Here is an 18,161-nt window from a genome sequence, read left to right as displayed (position 1 = left end):
TGGATTTGCAGGATAATAAGACATAAGAAAGTTGGCCTGGAATGGTAAGAATAGAAGAAAATGAGTCTGGGATTGCAGGAATAAAGCAAAGGCATCCCAGAATTGAATAAATAATTCTAGAGTTGCAAATAGCAGAAATTTGAGAATGTCAAGAATCAGAAATTAATTTAGGACTGCAAGGAGACATCAATTCCATAGTTGCCCAAAGAATTTTATTCTAGATTTGAAAGATGATATAAATGAGAAAATAACCCCAGGATTGCAACAATAAAATGAGAAAAATAATACTAGATTTGCAAGAATAACATTCTGGATTTGGCAAGAATAATACATACTAATGTCATTCTAGGAGTGAAAATTTCATTTTAGGATTGTGAGAACACAAGAAAGTCATTCCAGAACTGCAAGAAAAATAAACTATAAAATCACTCTACAGTTGATAGAATGATTCTAGAATTACAGGAATAACACAAAATAATTCTGCCATTACAATCTGATCCTTAATTCCAGAATCACAATAATAGAAAACAACAACCACTCCAGGATTAGAAGAATAAACTACAATATAGACACCAAATCTAAACCCAGGAGTTCCTGACCAGCAGCCCCGTGTTTCAGGGGCACCCTCACCCTGGGTGTTCCCCCATTTCCAAGGTGTTGCACCTCATCCCTTCCAGCACGAAACTGCAGTTTCCAGGAGGCTGCTGCCACCTCCTTCTGATGGAACTTTGGGGGCTGGTTATTTTTTTACCCTGGGTAAACATGGTGACACCATTTCCATTTCTGCCGTGGTGTTCAGGGGTGTCTCACTGAGATCTGCCACCTAAGCTTTTGGGGTATTTTTCCCCCCAAGTGAGCTAAGTACAGGTTTCAGGTGCATTTCAAAGCTTTCCATACACCAGTCCCAGGGAAGAGCCGTGGGTTTGGTTTAATGCCACCGGACTAAAGCCTGAGCAAGGCAAACACCAAACTTCTCAGGCAGAGCATGAACAGAAGGGAGGGAAACCACGGTCCTGTTCAGGATGTGTTTTGATGCCAGTTTCACAGCCTGACCTTTGCTCACCACAGCACAGGAGCTTTGCATAACTCAGCAAACTTCATCACCTAGCTGCAAATAAACTACACACTACCAGGGGTGTGTAGTGAGAGGAGAAGGGGAAATGGTTTAAAACTTGGAGAGAGGAGAGTTAGGTTGGACATGGGGATGAAATAGTTTGTTGTGAGGGTGCTGAGCCCCTGTGCCAGGTTTCCCAGAGAAGCTGTGGCTGCCCCATCCCTGGCAGTGTCTCAGCCCAGGTTGGATGGGGCTTGGAGCAACCTGGGCTGGTGGGAGGTGTCCCTGCCCATGGCAGGGGGTGGCAATGGAGGAGCTTTAAGGTCCCTCCCAACCCAAACCAGTCTGGGCTGTGCTGTGCTATTTCATTCCAATTCTATTCTACACGAGTTTCAAGCAAGGCACGACAAGAGTGCTCCTTAGGAGAGGGTCTGGATGCTACTACAAAATCAGTTTGGTTTGATCATACCACACTACTACAAAGTGAGAAACACCACATAAATGGCCCTACAGAGGTCTCCAGGGGCACCATCAGTGAGGTGTAGGTTCTTCTCTGTGAAGGTTGGGTACTGGGAAGAAATTCTTTGCAGAGAGGGTGATCAGCCATTGGAATGGGCTGCCCAGGGAGGGGATTCTCCATCCCTGGAGGTTTTGAAGAAGAGACTGAATGTGGCACTCAGTGCCATGGGCTGGGAACCAAGGGGGGAGTGGATCAAGGGTTGGACTTGAGGATCCCAGAGCTCCTTTCCAACCCAAATGATTCTGTGAGAAGCTCTGGACACAGCAGTTGGGCCATGCACCCTCCTGCTCTTGCAGCCTCAAACAGAAACGCTGTGAGTCCAGCACCACCATGAGCTGTGAGCTGGAGATGTGACAGACACCCTATCCAGTTGCTGATGGGCAAACTGCTGGAGAAGAGACTCCTGGAAGGAATGGTTTCTGCCGTGGCTTTCCCTAACTCTGAAGGACAGCTTTGGCTCTTGGCTCCTTTCCCCTCTCCTGGCTGGCTGACAGCAGCGGCGCTGGCTGGGCGGGCAGGGAGCTCTGCAGCAGCCACCCCAGCAGGGCCGTGGTCACTGTCCTGGCTGCTCAGCCCTCTGCAGGTGGAGGAACCCAAACCCAAACCACCTCATCAGGCACCTCACTGCCTGTCTCTGGGCTGAAGCTGCAGTCAGAGAACTTCACCCTGCTGAGACAAACGCTGTGCAGCACGGGGAGAGCTCCTGCACAGGGACTGCAAGGTGCAGAGAAAGCGAAGTTGGCTGGGACGGCTTCTCAAGGGAACTTTGGGGATGTTGTAGACCCTTCTGCTTGGCTGCACAAGACTTCCCTTTTCTTCACTCGTTGTCAGAAGGTGGGAAAGCAGGGAACTTAGAAAGCACGTTTGACCTCTGTGGAGATGGATGGTGAGAGAGATCTCACCACGCCGAGCAGGTCACTGGGTGGGTGGAAGATGCTCTGGTACAACACAGCGTGGCTGGGGGAGAACCTCTGCAGTCCATTGCTTCAGAACCCTGCCACCCTCCTCCTCCTCCTCCTGCTCCATGCTGCACCAGCTGCTGTAATTTCAGGGAATTGCAGGAAGCCAGCTCAGTTTGGAGCATCACAGTCACTTCAGAGATAGTGGCACCCTGGGGTACGCACACAGGGGATCTAAATAAAAACCCAAAACAAAACAGCAAGTGCAGAGCTGACAGCAAAACATTCCCATGCCAGCATTCCCATTCCAAAACATTCCCATACCAGCATTCCCATTCCAAAACATTCCCATACCAACAGGCCTTTCCCAGTTTGCAGCCTGCCTTTTTTCATGCTGAGAGCCTGCACTCCCTTGGCCTTCCCCCCACAGCTGCTCCCTCCTCCCCACACAGGATTTCCCACAGCACTGCCCAAGCACACCCACCCCCCACTACTGCCCAGGGCCAGGCAGGTGCTGCCTCCTCCTCCTCCTCCTCCTCCTCCCCTCTCCAGGAGGCTCCTGGCCACTGCACAGACACCCACACATCTGCATCCAAAATTCTCCAGGAGTCTCACAGGAGGCCGAATTTCTCTGTCTGCTCTACTTCCCTCCTCTTAATCATGCACTCCACCTCAAAGGTATTTTTCCAAATGAGTAATCTGCAGGCTGCTGCAATCAGGAGGAGATCTCTCTCTCCCTTTACAACAGCATTAACATATGACTATTTAAAACCTCCCAGGGCTGGCTCTGCAGCAGTTTCCAAAGATGAGTGTTGAGGTAAACAGGCACACTTCAGCTTTCTCTCTCCTCACAGGTTTTCTGTAGTTGAAGAGCAAGATAGAAGGAGTGATTCATCCCAATCTTCCTGTGGTTGCTTAAAAATTACTGTTTTACAAGCACTGTATGAAGAGAACACAGTCAAGTTACTTTGATGTTGGCAGAAAGGTTCAATGACACAGAATATTTCTGGAATAAAGGTTCCTCTTCCTGAGGAGGATGCATCTCCTGGCCTTGTCAAAGCAAAGAGCTCTTCAGTAGGCGAGCTTCAATATTTATTTTTGCTGTGAATCTCTCATCTTAGCAAAGAGTTTGAAACTGATGATTTTCAAAACATGAAAGAAGTTTGTGCTCACACAGGAGATGTTAAGTGCTACCTGCAAGCCAGCAGCTTCTTCCAAAGCCTGCTGCCACCCTGCAGGCTGCACATCCCATCCAGCTGTCACCTGAAGCCCAGTCTGGAGCAGTTCTGCACTCATAACTACCAATGTCTCATTTCCCCACTGAAACTACACATAATGACCACAGTGGTGTATTTTTCCTAAAAAGATGAGATTCACTGCTGGGCAACCTGTACTGCTTCAACACTGTAACATGGTCCCTCCAAGCCACCTCACACTGCAGGACAAGGGATGCCCAAAATCTGCTCAAGGGACTCCTGTTCTGTGCTGCTTGGATACCTCAGCCATGGGCCAGCTGACAAGACATGGAATGAGGGTGAGGTTACTCCAGGGCTGCACTATGTTCCCCAGGGGAAAAAGCCAGGAGCTAATTCCTAGGAGACACTGGGTGGAAAACCTGTTAGAGAAAACACAATTCAGGTGTACATGGAAGGGGGTTCAAAATTTAATAATTTGACACAGAATCTTTAAAATGTGAGAGTTAAGAAACAAAGCTTAGGTCACATACTTAGAAAAAGACATTTCTTATATAACAAAGAGATAAAACCAAAAACATTTGCTCTGGTAAAAAAAAACCCAGCAGTGCTGGTCCCTGCTTGAAGTGAGAATGCTGTAAATGAGCATTTTTTTTTTTTTTTTTTTTTCAAAAAGCACCTGGAAAATGAGGTGACCAGTTCTGAACTGCTCACACTGGGATTCCTTCTCCTGACATCCTACACCAAGCTGCTCTGCAGTAAAGTTGGGAAGAGTCCAATCCAGTGGTCAAGTCAACACAGTCACCTTCTGCAGGCAGAGTTCAGAGCCTCAGGTGTGTGAGTTGTTTGACACATGCTCAGCTGCCTTCTCCTAACCAGGAGGAAGAAAAGAAACTGTCCTGATACTCCCAACACACCAACAGGAAAAAGAAAGCAAAATTCATTCTAAGGAAGGTTCATCTGAGCTAAACATCACTTTTTATTCCAACCAAAGAGATTCCAGTGGAGAAGGAACAGTCAAGCCACAGGATCAGGCTGACTGTGCCCCTCACTGCAGGACTGGTGTGTGCCATGGGCAGCAAATGGCCTGGGACAGCACGAGTGGGTAACAAAAAAACCAATTTCATGCTCCTCCATCACTGGGCAGAATTTCAGGCAGGGCTTTTGCACCCCTTCATGGTCACCCATTACTCTGCAGGTACCTATCCAGGAACTGGGAATAGCAGTCCAGAGAGCAGAAGTAGGAGATGATGGGTGCTTCTGTCCCTCCCATGTTATCCACCAGGACCACGGTGTGAGCCACGTGGTGGAGGTTCATGGTCACTGTGATCTGAATGAAGCTGCTCAGGCAGGCACTTCCACACTGGCACGTTTTGGCCACGTCCAGATCTTCACACAGGTGAGAAGGAAGGAGATGACAACCATAAGGGATTCTGTTGGACGAAAGCAGGAACTGTGAACTCCCCACAGGATTAACCAGTGTCACCCAAACGCAGCATCACACCACACAGAGGGCAGAAACACTTCCTTGGCAAGGTAAGTCTCAAATTCTGCCACTTGCAAAGTCAGATTTTTAAAATTAAACTTAGTTAAGTGATTAACTGTAGCTAATTTAGACTTTATTGAACACTACTTCCCGAAACAGTCACTAAAAAACACACAAACACATTACTGACCCCTAAGGAGAATCAGAGAATAATTGGGGTTGTCAGGACCCTCTGCAGGTCCCCCAGCCCAACCCCCCTGCAGTATCAGGGACACCCTCACCTAGATCAGGTTGCTCAGAGCCTCCTCAAGCCTCACCTTGAATATCTCCAGGGATGAGACCTCAACCCCCTCCCTGGGCACCCTGGGCCATTGTGCCACTGCCCTCATGGGACACAACTTGTTCCTCACATCCAATCTAAAGCTGCTCTTCTCTAATTTAAACCCATTTTCCCTCATCCTATCCCTCCAGGCCCTTGCACACAGTCCCTCTCCAGCCTTCCTGTAGCCCCTCAGATACTGGAAGGTCACTGTTAGGTCTCCATGGAGCCTCCTCCTCTTCTCCAGGCTGAACACCCCCAATTCCCTCAGCCTGATTCCATAGCAGAGGTGTTCCAGCCCCCTGACCATTTTTGCAGCCCTCCCCTGGACCCACTCCCTCAGGTCCATGTCCTTCCTGTAAAGTACCAAGGACCTGAAATCCAGAAGACACTGAGAAGAACCAGGTAGTGACACCAATCCTAGCAGCCTGTGTCACAGCACTAGAGAATTAACCAAATTAAAAAGGAGACAAAGAATAGAGAGACAACTGGGCAGGGAGCTGCTTTTCCCTCACATTAACCAGGAAAGTCACTGTATTACACCCTGGCCTGACAAAGCACTCCCAATTTACTCCTCACTCTCTAACATGAAGTAATAGCATAAGTAACAAGAAGTTATAGCATAAAAACACAGTGTGAAGGGGAAATGGGAGATAAAAATGAACGTTTTACAAATGTAGTTGCTAAAGTGCAGTCTGCAGGCAGTTAAAGTCCTCTTGATACAGTGCTCATTTTGTCCTTCGTGTCAATAATGACATCCAGAGACAGGAAGGAGAATTGCTTCTTCATAAATTCACACCAGAGTGTGGGGTTTGCTTACAAAATACCTGATTTCCCTGCAGTGTTTTGTCCTGGTAACTTCAAAGTGTGTGCACCCAGTGGCCAGCTGTCACCCAAGGCTCACAGGATGGGTTTCACTGACTCACATCCTGACTCCACCTACATCTTCCCAATTCTTCCTCCATACCATCATTCACATAGCTAAGACTCCTATGGGCTGTGGTTTTTTTTTCACCACCACAATTTCAGAACACCCTTTTCTGTGTCAGGAAAAGCATCACCACAGCTCTGGAGCTTGTCCAGAATGCCACTATGAAGACTGATTTCCAAACATTTGCTTTCACATCTTCCCTCCTTCTGGTTTCTTCCTTTCCCAAGGTCTCTACAGCCCACTGCTGCTTCTGCTTCTCATTCTTTCTTAATTCTCACCTCCAGTGAATGTTGGACAACAGCTTTAACCCACTTGTTAAGACTTTTTTTTTCCATTTAAGAAAAGCAGGACCATTCTGACCAGTGTTGCCTCCTAATCATCACAGGCCCACAGACAAGGGGAAATGTTTCCATTGCCCTCTTGCCTTTTTTTGGTTCTGTGTGGTGCCATTTCCCTACAGCTTGCTGCAGGGAGAGGATCATAGAATCATAGAATCTTAGGGGTTGGAAGGGATCTCAAAAGATCATCTAGTCCAACCCCCCCTGCCAGAGCAGGGCCCCCTAGAGTACATCCCCTAGGAACGTGTCCAGGTGGGTTTTGAATGTCTCCAGTGAAGGAGACTCCACAACCCCCCTGGGCAGCCTGTTCCAGGGCTCTGTCACCCTTACAGTAAAAAAATTCTTTCTGATATTCAACTTGAACCTCCTATGCTCCAATTTACACCCATTACCCCTTGTCCTATCACTGGTCACCACTGAGAAAAGCCTAACTCCATCTCCCTGACACTCACCCCTTACATATTTGAAAACATTGATGAGGTCACCCCTCAGTCTCCTTTTCTCCAAACTAAAGAGACCCAGCTCCCTCAGCCTTTCCTCATAAGGGAGATGTTCCACTCCCTTAATCATCTCAGTAGCTCTGTGCTGGACTCTTTCAAGAGAGGCAGGGGCTGAATTAATGATGGGGTAACCTTAGGTAACTGAGCCCCAAATCTGACCAGTATTGAGTGATTATACACCCTAGAAAAAAACCAAGCCAAAACAAAAGCCCACAACATGCCTTAGTAGCATTTATATCAAACACACTGCAATTTCTGTGAACCTGGGAAAGGAGTTTAATTACTCTAATAATATCAGCAAGGTCAGAAGTGGATAAGATTGGAAGCAGAACATTTGGTTGCTCAGCTCATTTCCAGGGTGTGCCCTGCATGCTTGTGGACACCTTCAGCACAGCCTTCTGAGCAATTAGCCCAGGTTTATGGGGCACTCCCCACCCCCAAGGCAGGAATGAGCACAGAATGTAGATGAGGAGCACTTCCAGCTGTCTCTCACCCTCTTTCTGTTCCCCTTACTCTTTTCCACCTTGTAGCAGCAGCTCACACCACACAGATCACAGACAGTGCTACGTAAGAGGTGTGGGGGAAGGAGACCAAACTGATCCTAAGCAGCCTGGCAAGGGGGAGGATGACTTGGTGAAGTGATAGATTTTAAAATTACCTCAGAACTGGGCTTCTCAGTCTCAGACACCTCCAACAACAAAGGCAACCAACAGGTCAAGGCAAACCCGAGGCAAGGAGAAGCCTGCAGGATGTAATCCCAACTCCACCACCTGGTTCACCCTCTCAGAAGCCACCTCGTGGTATTTTGTAATACTGCTCAGCTTGGGTAAGGTCCTGTCTAAAGCAGAGGAGCTGCAGGGCAGAGGGCAGCCTTTTGCCAACACACCATTCCCACACGGGAAGGGACAGCTTATAGGGACTTGAGTGTGAGCACAAGATGAAGGGCAACCATGTCTGAAAGCAATTTCCAAGCCAGAGCCCAACACAAAATATCATCTGTGCCACAAAATTCACTGTAACACAAACTCTTCATTCCAGAATCATAGAATCCTCCTAGGGGTTGGAAGGGACCTGGAAAGATCATCTAGTCCAACCCCCCCTGCCAGAGCAGGGCCCCCTAGAGTACATCCCCTAGGAACGTGTCCAGGTGGGTTTTGAATGTCTCCAGTGAAGGAGACTCCACAACCCCCCTGGGCAGCCTGTTCCAGGGCTCTGTCACCCTTACAGTAAAAAAATTTTTTCTGATATTCAACTTGAACCTCCTATGCTCCAATTTACACCCATTACCCCTTGTCCTATCACTGGTCACCACTGAGAAAAGCCTAACTCCATCTCCCTGACACTCACCCCTTACATATTTGAAAACATTGATGAGGTCACCCCTCAGTCTCCTTTTCTCCAAACTAAAGAGACCCAGCTCCCTCAGCCTTTCCTCATAAGGGAGATGTTCCACTCCCTTAATCATCTCAGTAGCTCTGCACTGGACTCTTTCAAGCACTTCCCTGTCCTTCTTGAACTGAGGGGCCCAGAACTGGACACAATACTCCAGGTGTGGCCTCACCAATGCAGAATAGAGGGGGAGGAGAACCTCTCTTGACCTACTAACCACCCCCTTTCTAATGCACCCCAGGATGCCATTGGCCTTCTTGGCCACAAGGGCACATTGCTGGCTCATGGGCATCTTCTTGTCTACCAGGACCCCCAGGTCTCTTTCACCTCCACTGCTCTCCAGCAGCTCAGCCCCCAACCTATACTGGGACATCGTGTTGTTCTTCCCCAAATGCAAAACTCTACACTTCCCCTTGTTGAATTGCAGAACTTAAATCTTTTCCCAGGTCTGGGCAAGAATACTCTCTCATGGTGCCCCCATTTTGTGGGTAAAAACCATTTCAATCTACATCTTGCTTTAAATGCTTCTGAACCACATATTTACTGTTCTCCTGTTCAGTGAAGGGATGATTTTGCAAGTGGAATTCAAAGCTTTATGATTTAACAGGTGAAGAGCAACATCCACTGACAGGAAAAAAACAAAAAAACAAGTCAGGAGAGTTTAGAGCTGAGGGGTTTGACAGAAGAGAAGGTGCATATGTACCTGTCACATTACTCTTACCTGTAGTTCACAGTTGCTCTGGCAGCACGCTCCAATAAAGTCAAAGGTATTTTCAGTTGTATGTTGGGGACGAGGGGGTTAGGCTGTTCAAAAGGATTGCCAAAGAGATCCAAGCTCTCAAGGCAGAGTTTCCTAAAATCACTGGGCAAGAAAGGAAGTTTGTTTCGAGCTGCTGAGAGGAAGCGCAGATGATCTAACTGGCCAATCTTGAATGGCAACCTAATCATCTCGTTGTCATCCAGCTTTAAATTCACCAGTGCCCGAAGCTGGCAGAACTGAATGGGAAGAGCTTTGATTTTGTTCTGGCTGAGGTCCAAGGACTGGAGAGATTTCTGAAGGGTGGAGTTGCAGAGGGCCCCACTGAACGACTCCAGGTGATTGTCGTGCAAATTAAGCTCCTGAAGACAGACCAGGTCACCGATGGTCGCCGGCAGCTGCTTGATGTGATTGTGACTCAGGTCCAGTTTTCTAAGTTTCTTCAGGCAAAGCACACGAGTGTCGATCCGAGCCAGTTTGCAGTAGGAGGTCTGGAGGTGTTCCAGGGAGTAAGGAAAGTTTTTGGTGAGAGGATAGTCCCTTCTGGACGTTATGATCATTTTTGTCTTTGGTTTTTCAACCTCTGAGGTCTTTGCTGGTACCAAAGCTGAGAGCGGGAGAGCTCCTACGTCGGTCCCTTGGTGAGCCAGTCTCACGGCTGAGAGGAAATTCTTTAAATTGCTGGCATTTGCCTAAAGGGTTTGGGGGGGGGAAACACAAATGTGGCATTAAAAGTTAATTATTCTTTTGCTCATTTGTGCTAAACACTTTCTGAACGATTTTTGTACGTGTATCAGGAGATGCAACTCAGCAGGGCAGTGAAATGGGAAAGGGACACAGCTGGAGCTCATCGGGGTGATGGGGCTGTTGGGGCTGTTTACTCTGTTTAAGAACAAATGGGATGTGGTTTCAATGAGAAGTTACGACCCCTCTGAATAATCTAGATCAAACAAACTGCCTTGCTTTACTCAAAAAAGGAACAAAGCACCGAATTCACGACTGGAAATAAAGTACAGAGAAAAAGGAAAAAAAAAGCCAAAAAAAAAAAAAAAGCCCGGTGCACTGTGATCTTCCTAAGCTGCAACACCAAAGAGGGACAGTTTATAAAAACACACAGGGGGAAAGAAGCAATCTAAAAGTTGAAGCAATCGTTTCTGAAAGTTGTGAGGAATGAAAAGAAGGGAATCTGAGGTTAAATCTAACCTAAAGTAAGCTGGAAAGCTCCAAGGGAGGGTAAGTGGGTGCTTCGGGTTGTACACACAGCTCTCTGGTTCTTCCAGCATCAAACAAAAGGAGATTTATTTGCAGTCCTTCTGCAAACAGTTGTTCAATTTTGCTTTAGGTGGGATCTAATATAATGGCAGTAAGGACAAGGAGTCAAATCAATGGATATCAGGTGACCAGTAGTTTAAATAAGCTCAAGAGAGGTGCCACGCATTTGTGGTAGTGATACAATTTAACCAATAACAGGGTGACCAAAGGCTTCTCTGCTAAATTTCCCAGCAAGTCTCTGTCCAAGCCGACCTACAGCCCTGAAGCTATAGAGGGGATTCTAAAATCAAAAGCATGATGCACCATACAAGTAGAAGTCATTTCTGGTTGCAGCAGAGAACAAGTGTGGAGTTTTGGCATGGCTCAGTCAAGAGGCCTGCACTCTGCTCCCAGCCCTAACTCACCCACCTAACACCCATTCCTACACCCAAAAAACCAATTTTTGCTCCTAAATGTAGTTGTTTATACCAAATTCTAGAGTGTCCAGAACAACTTTATGTAACAAGCACCTAACACAAGAGTGATGACCTTGGCAACTTCTGAATGTGATATAAAGAGACTGAAGGTCAAATTCATTTGACTGCATCACTAACCCAGGGACTGCTCTCCTCAGCCATCCCATGCTCCACTAATCTCTTACCTCCTGATGGGATATCCTCAACTTGTACAGCAAAAACCTTTTTTTAACCAAGACCAGACTGCTCATTATCTCAGCCAGTCTAACTAAAACCTTTAGCTTTGGGACTCCCTCTAACTAGAGGCAGATTTGTCACATTTCCAAGGCTAGTAAGTAGCTACCTAAATTCGAAAGTAAGGAGAAAAAGTCCTCCCAGATCTGTAAAGACCAAATAAAAGAAATAAGTATAGATCAGAATTGAGTTACATGCAGTATTTCTTTGATCTCAAAGCATGTGATGCAACAGGTACCTGTTTCTTGTAGCCAAAAGGTCTAGGGCATTAAGATTAGGTTTACACTCTTCATGTTACTACAAAATAAGAGCATTTTGTGTTCTGAAACCTTGAGACAAATTTCCTCCACATTACCTTGGTAAAGGTAAATGTAGCATCTGTAAACCTTGTTGCTGAGAAATCCTGAGAAAAACACTAAGACACACCTAAGAAAAAAAGCAAAGCACAAGTTGGAAGTGCTCAGGACATAACTTTCTGCCTTCAGTCTGAAGCCTCAACCAGAGAAAAGATGTGGGGAAGAGAGGTTAATCTGTGCTAATGCCTTACAACTCTCTTGTTTCAGAGCTAAATGAATGATGACAAGGCAATCAGAGATTACATGAGTTTCAGACCTTGCATGCAATGCAGCAGGCACAGGCTTACTGAAGGGGGGGAAAAAAACCAAACCCACAGTGACTTCATTATTTTTCACTCCGGGGCTGAATGCTCCAGACTGATGTTTCTCCACTTCACTTTGGATGTGGCTGAACACCAGCAGAGTACAGAGACAGGGGGGGTTGCACAGTAATAGCACAGAGTTGGCACAGTCACACCTGGAAATCTCTTTTCTGCAAAGTTTCTGAGAGCTGAGAAGCCTTTTTGTAATGAAATTATTAAAAGCCAGCAGAAGCACTATGGAAAAATTATCAATCATCTCTAAGTTGGGTTTTTGGATATGGAACATTGAAGAGGGAATATGTAGTACAGCTTTGGAAGAATTTAGAGGATTTGTTCTTGGAGCTTGAACATATGAGGGCAAACCTTATGCTAAAATATGGGGAGTAGCCTCCTCAGAGCCACTCCAGTCATTGTTCCAACTCCTGTTTTATTAGATTTGGTTGAGACTTTCTTTTCAGCCTAACAACAGCAAGAACCAATTTCTCACACAGAAAACAAGAAATATAGTTCTTAAAATTACTACCTGCACTGACTCAATGTCTGTCCCAGGTTCCTTACAGGCCCCATAAAGTGGTCTAAATCAGATCTTGCAGCACCAAGGCACAGATTTTTCCTGTCTCATTTTATACCACTCATAGTTCCTCGTACAACAGGCCTGCTTTTGCACCTTTATTCTGAGGTAAAACTTTGACTCCTCACACTCCAGCAGAAATACTCAAAGAATGTAGAACAAGAAGTTAGTCTGGATTTAACACAACATGCAGGAGTTTTTGTTTTGCAAGATACACAGCACATTTGCTTCTGAGGAGAAAAACTTAATTGGATTTGGACACACACTGCTTCTTTTTTAATTAACCCTGTAAAGTGACCTGCTATCTTCATCAAATTAAGGCTGCCTTCCTTACCACCAAAGACTTCACTCTTGCACTATTTCCAGATCACCATCATCCTGCAAAATCTTGGGTTACCAGAGCTACATTCAAGCTTACATTCAGTCTTATTCCCAATAAAATAAGCACTTTTTCTTTCTTGCTGGGTCCTGTTTGTGTTCTTTTCAAGAAGTCACTGTCCTGAGGACAGAGCCATTCACCCTGTTTCCCAAGCAGACCTTGCAGCCTGCCCCAAGCTCTTCTCCACTCTGCTATGACTGTTGTCAGTGCCTGTTGTAGCTGCAGTATAAACACACCCTGTGTACTTCTCCTTGGACAAGCCCTTTGAGAAAACATTCTGCTTCAGGAGTAAGCTTCACTTCTCCTGATAACAACTGCTCAGTCTGACAAACATCTGCTCAGTCTGACATCACTGAAATGACTGAAGGGTCTCCTTCAGCCCTAAGAATTATTGTTGCAACAGAAAGTCAAAATGCTTTTCTAAATATAAAAAAAATCAGTATTATTTTCTTTTATTTACATATCCTAACTTCAAGGTGTTAGAAAAGCTGTTCTGCTTTACTCTTCTACATGGCTACAAAAGATTATGGGAATAGAAACAGAAAATACCACTGCAACAACATTGAAACATTAATATGTGATTTTTTTTTGGTGAGTTTAGTATTATTAAAAACACTCTTCATCTTCCAAATATTGCATAAACTGTAAATTAATACATTAACAAGTTCTACTACCAGCTCAGCATGAAGGTGAAATAGTGCCTGTGCTGCTGATCCATACTGTGTGTCTCCAGCATTGAAAACCAGTGGGCACTCTGGTTATCCACCAAAACATGAACATTTTCCAGTTTTTAGTTAGCAAGCCTGTAAGCCACGACCTGCTTGATGGAACTCATGGCTGAAGAGCAGGACATTGTATCAGAGAGATGAAAAAAGTTGCTGCTTTCCAAATAAAAGATAGAGAATTACAGGTGAAATTAACTCTGCTCCTGCTGCTTCTCCATAGGGAGCAGAAGAAGGGGGAATCCTTGCACAAAATGAGTGAGCTGCCTTACATCTCCCTTTTGGCTGTAGTTTGTTCAGGATATACAAAGCCGAGCTCCTTCAAGCTTACATCTCCCATGGCAAAACCGTGGCAGCTCAAACAAGGCTGTATGGTACCGGCCGGCCAGCCCCCGAACCGACATCCTGGACCCTCCGGGACCAGCCCGGTACCTCCCGCCCACTCCCCGACCCACCCCGCCGCCTCCACACGGCGCTCGCTCGGTGTCGAGCGGGTCCAGGGCACCCCAGGACCGACTCCTGGGTCTCCGGGCTCGGCAGTCTTGGCCCCCGCACCCACCTTGCTGAGGCAAACGTCCACGGCGGGCTCCCGCAGGCGCACGGTGGCCTTGCCCTCCTCCACGAACCGGGTGAAGAACCGCTCGATGTTCTCCTGCACCTGCGGGGCACAGCGAGGGTTTAAACAACTGAAAGGAAGGACCCAGCCCCGCTCCCGCTTTTCCCTCCGTCCCCCACCTTATAGCGAGCACCGACCCGGTCCCGCGCCGTGCACACCATGAGGTAAACCCCGCCGCCCTCAGCCCGTCCGGGCGGGCGGCCGAGCGAGAGGAGCGCCCTGGTCCCGCGGCCACGGCCTCGCAGCCCGCAGGTGGGCAGGAGCCGGCTGACCACCTCCACCTCGCACTGCAGCCGCATCCCCGCCGACCAACGGCCCCGCTCAGGGGCGGGAAAGCAGCGCGGCCCCGCCCCGGGGCCTCCCGAGCATTACCGCGGACGGGCGCCCGCCGCGATGCCGGGCTCCCCAGCCTCATCCCCCGCCGCCCGCCCGCCCGCCCGCCGCCGGTCAGGGGAAGCGGAGCCCCCCGGCGGGAGGGCTCGTAAGGTGGGAAGGGAGGGAGGCGGTAACCGGGAGCACCGGCAGCCACGGGCAGCCCGAGCGGGGAGACCTCAAGGCGGGGCTGTGCGCCGGCGCTCCCCAGAGGAGGCGGAGGGATCGGCTCGGCGGGAAGGGTCGGGGGAGGGTGGTAGAGATTTGAGGGGATGGTGGGTGTGAGGGGACACAGAATGGCAGAATCAGGGAGTAGCAGCTGGGAAGAGACCTCAAGGAAAGGTCCAAGCTTGCCTGGTAAAAGGGCGGTCTAGACAAGATGGGCCAGAAGTCTGTCCAGCGGAGTTAAAAGTGTCCAATGTTGGGGAATCCAGCACTTCCCTGAGCAGATTATTCCAGTGGCTGATTGTTCTCACTGTGACAAATTTTCTTCATGTGTCCAACTGGAATCTTCCCAAGAGTGGGATGAGGGGACAGTGGGTCTGAGGGGACACGGAGGAGCTAAGGGGTCAGGGGGTGTGAGGGGACATGAAGGAGCTGAGGGGTCAGGGGATGTGAGGAGACATGGAGGAAAGTGAGGGGAACAGAGTAATACATTACAAGAAATCCTTCTGCATGTTTATTTGCAAAGGTCCCGGTGCTCCCGCTGAGGTTCTGCCCAGTGCAGTGACAGCAGAAAGACTGCCAGTGGCAGAGCATTACCTCAGTGATGACCTCCTGTCCCCAGCGTGGTGAGGATGGGACAGCTGAAGGGTGGGTTGGGAATCTCCCATTTAATAGTGACATTTCAGCATCTGGGAAGAGTTGTTTTAGGCTCAGGTGTGGTAGGAGTTGGGCTAATACTGCAGAATCTCACAGAATTTCTGGCTTGAAGGTGCAAGCCGAGTGATCTCCCAAGTAAAAAGTGAGAGGATAAGAGGGCTCAAGTTGTGCCAGGTGGGGTTTAAATTGGATATTGAGATAATTTTTTTCCACAAAAGGGTTGTCAGGGCCTGTCCCAGGCTGCCCAGGGCAGGGCTGGAGTCCCCATCATCCCTGGAGGGGTTTCAGAGCCCTGGAGATGTGGGGATGAGGGACATGGGGCAGGGGTGGCCTTGGCAGTGCTGGGGTGAGGGTTGGACTGGATAATCTTAAAGCTTTTTTCCAACTAAACCGATTTTATGATTCTGTGAAGCCAACCCCGCTGTGCACAGCCCGGGCTGCTCAGGGAGGGGACATGGGTGAGGCTGTGTCTGTCCTCACTGCTGCCCACACCTCCCCTGATCCTTGCCTGGAGCCTGCTCTGCACTGACCAGAGCCAGGAGGGGAAAAAAAATAGAAATCGATGAATCTTTTCCTTTTTTTTATTTTTTTTATTTTTTTTATTTCTTTTAGCCGGGTTGGAAAGGAGCCCTGGGATCCTCAAGTCCAACCGTTGATCCAGTCTCCCGGTGATTCCCAGCCCATGGCACTGAGTGCCACATCCAGTCTGTTCTTCAAAACCTCCAGGGATGGAGAATCCCCCCCCTCCTTGGGCAGCCCATTCCAGTGCCTTTCGGTTCGGGTTTTCCACGATGACATTTTTATAAAAATAAAAATAAATCACAACAACAACAACAACAACAAAAAACGGGATTTAGGCTCTGTACGGTAATTTAAAAAAAAAAAAAACTCTGCGGAGCTCGGAGCATGCGCAGACCCCGCTGCTGTGGGTGTCGGCCAGCAGGAGGCGGTAGCGAGCGGGGGTGCGTGAGGGGTGCGGGTGTGTTGAGCAGCGCGGGTGAGCGTTTTGGGGGGTGTAGGGGGTGCGTGCGTGTGTCTGTGTGTTTGTTTGCGGGTGTTGTTTAGGAAAAAAGAACCCGCGTCTCTCTGTGTTGCCCAGGCTACGCTGCAGTGGCTATTCACAGGCGCGATCCCGCTACTGACCGGCACGGGAGCTTTGACCTGCTCCGTCTCCGACCTGGGCCGGTTCACCCCTCCTTAGTCAACCTGGTGTGCCTCGGCTCCCCGTGGCTCACCATATTGATGCCGGCCTTAGCGCGGACGCCCGCTCGGCATAGCGCACTGCAGCCCAGAACTCCTGGGCTCAAGCGATCCGGCGGGCTCAGCCTCCCGAGTAGCTGGGACTACAGGCGCGCGCCACCGCGCCCGGCGCTGCCAACCCCGCGCTGCCGCCTCTTCTCCTCACACCGCTCTGTGACGTCACGGGCAGGGGCGGGGCCATGGGGGTGTCTGTGTGTGTGGGGGGGGTACAGGAGGGGAGGGGGTGCCGCGGTGCATGGCGGGAGCCGCCAGGGTGCGTTAAGGCCGCCGCCCGCCGCCATCTTTCTCTCTCTCACCGCTCGGCGCGCAGCAGGGAGGATGGGGCACCAACAGCTCTACTGGAGCCACCCCAGGAAATTCGGACAGGGCTCGCGTTCCTGGTCAGTATGAGGAGATATAGGGCCGCCCTAAATGTGTTTTTAAAATCGCGGCACACCCCCCTCCTCTTCCTCTCCTCTCGCCGTCATTACCCGCCCTGACCGGCCTTGCTCTCTTCTCCCTTTCGCAGCCGCGTGTGCTCCAACCGCCACGGCCTCATTCGCAAGTACGGACTGAACATGTGCCGGCAATGCTTCCGCCAGTACGCCAAGGACATCGGATTCATCAAGGTGAGCCCCAGCACCAGAGCCGTGCGGGACGGGCGGGTGTGCCGGTTCCCCCTGACTCCTCTCTCGCTTTTCTCGTTCTCTTGTAGCTGGATTGAGCGCCGGGAGGATGAGGCTGTCGCCAGCAGGTCCCAGGGCTCCCCTGGGCCTCTCCAACAAATCTACAGCGCCTCGACATACCTCTACTTAATAAATATTCTCCCTTCCCGACTGATGTGCGCATTTGCCTTTTCTAAAGGTTTTAGGGGTGCCAGGGCATCAGGTCCCTCACCATGGCTGTTCTGGAGGGGTGGGCTGTATCTCAGAAGTTGTGTCTAAGCCTTCCTTGCTTGTTTAGGGGGGGGGTCTAGGGCTTCAGGGTGGGCAAGGCTATGAATGATAACAGGATAATGGCATCCTGAGCCTGTGGCTGCCTTTGGACAGGGCAAATGTCTGCTGGAACTCATGAGTGATGAGCTCTGCAGTCCCAACTTTTATCTCTTCCTCTGAAGGAACTCAGGGTTGGAGCCATGTACCCCTGCCACTTCATTGGGCATTTCCTGAGGTCTCCAGCCCCTTGAAAGGTTCTCATATCACAGGGGTGAAGAAACACTTGGTAGGTGTGCAAGAGGCCTGGAATTTGTTTTTTTTTTTTTCTTTAAAAAAGGGCTAAAAGTGTCATGACAGCTCCTCTGCTGTCAGGCTGGTTTTGGAGCATCTGTTGAAGCCACACTGCTCTGCATGGGGTCATTTACTAACAAATCCCACTCATAATTAACAAACTAAACAAGATGGGGCACTGAGAAAAGGGAATGGAGCAAACCCAGGTG

At 49.0% G+C, this 18,161-nt stretch overlaps 2 protein-coding genes across 2 annotated transcripts; one reads left to right on the top strand and one right to left on the bottom strand.

The window, feature by feature from the left end:
• Positions 1–190: 190 nt before the first annotated feature.
• On the bottom strand, positions 191–14,828 carry LRR1 (leucine rich repeat protein 1). The gene is made up of 4 exons (XM_071745090.1): positions 14,413–14,828; positions 14,237–14,335; positions 9,351–10,078; positions 191–5,099 (listed from the first exon to the last, which is right to left on the bottom strand). The coding sequence occupies exons 1-4, from the start codon at positions 14,590–14,592 to the stop codon at positions 4,847–4,849; spliced, it is 1,260 nt and encodes a 419-aa protein (XP_071601191.1). The 5' UTR covers positions 14,593–14,828; the 3' UTR covers positions 191–4,846.
• Positions 14,829–16,965: 2,137 nt separating this feature from the next.
• RPS29 (ribosomal protein S29) lies at positions 16,966–17,562 on the top strand. The gene is made up of 3 exons (XM_071745056.1): positions 16,966–17,127; positions 17,256–17,355; positions 17,442–17,562. The coding sequence occupies exons 1-3, from the start codon at positions 17,066–17,068 to the stop codon at positions 17,448–17,450; spliced, it is 171 nt and encodes a 56-aa protein (XP_071601157.1). The 5' UTR covers positions 16,966–17,065; the 3' UTR covers positions 17,451–17,562.
• The last annotated feature ends 599 nt before the right edge of the window (positions 17,563–18,161 follow it).

The sequence above is a fragment of the Heliangelus exortis genome, chromosome 5 (assembly GCF_036169615.1).
Source record: "Heliangelus exortis chromosome 5, bHelExo1.hap1, whole genome shotgun sequence".
In the NCBI taxonomy this organism is placed as follows: domain Eukaryota; kingdom Metazoa; phylum Chordata; class Aves; order Apodiformes; family Trochilidae; genus Heliangelus; species Heliangelus exortis.
This window is presented reverse-complemented; position numbering and strand designations above follow the sequence as displayed.

Bases quoted from the DNA above. Each gene is read 5' to 3' on its own strand.
- LRR1 (XM_071745090.1), bottom strand. From the start codon at position 14,592: ATGCGGCTGCAGTGCGAGGTGGAGGTGGTCAGCCGGCTCCTGCCCACC. The intron at 14,336-14,412 runs GTGGGGGACGGA...TGTGCCCCGCAG, and splicing joins GGGTCGGTGCTCGCTATAAG to GTGCAGGAGAACATCGAGCG. The intron at 5,100-9,350 runs GTAAGAGTAATG...TTCGTCCAACAG, and splicing joins AGAGCAACTGTGAACTACAG to AATCCCTTATGGTTGTCATC.
- RPS29 (XM_071745056.1), top strand. From the start codon at position 17,066: ATGGGGCACCAACAGCTCTACTGGAGCCACCCCAGGAAATTCGGACAG. The intron at 17,128-17,255 runs GTCAGTATGAGG...TCCCTTTCGCAG, and splicing joins GGACAGGGCTCGCGTTCCTG to CCGCGTGTGCTCCAACCGCC.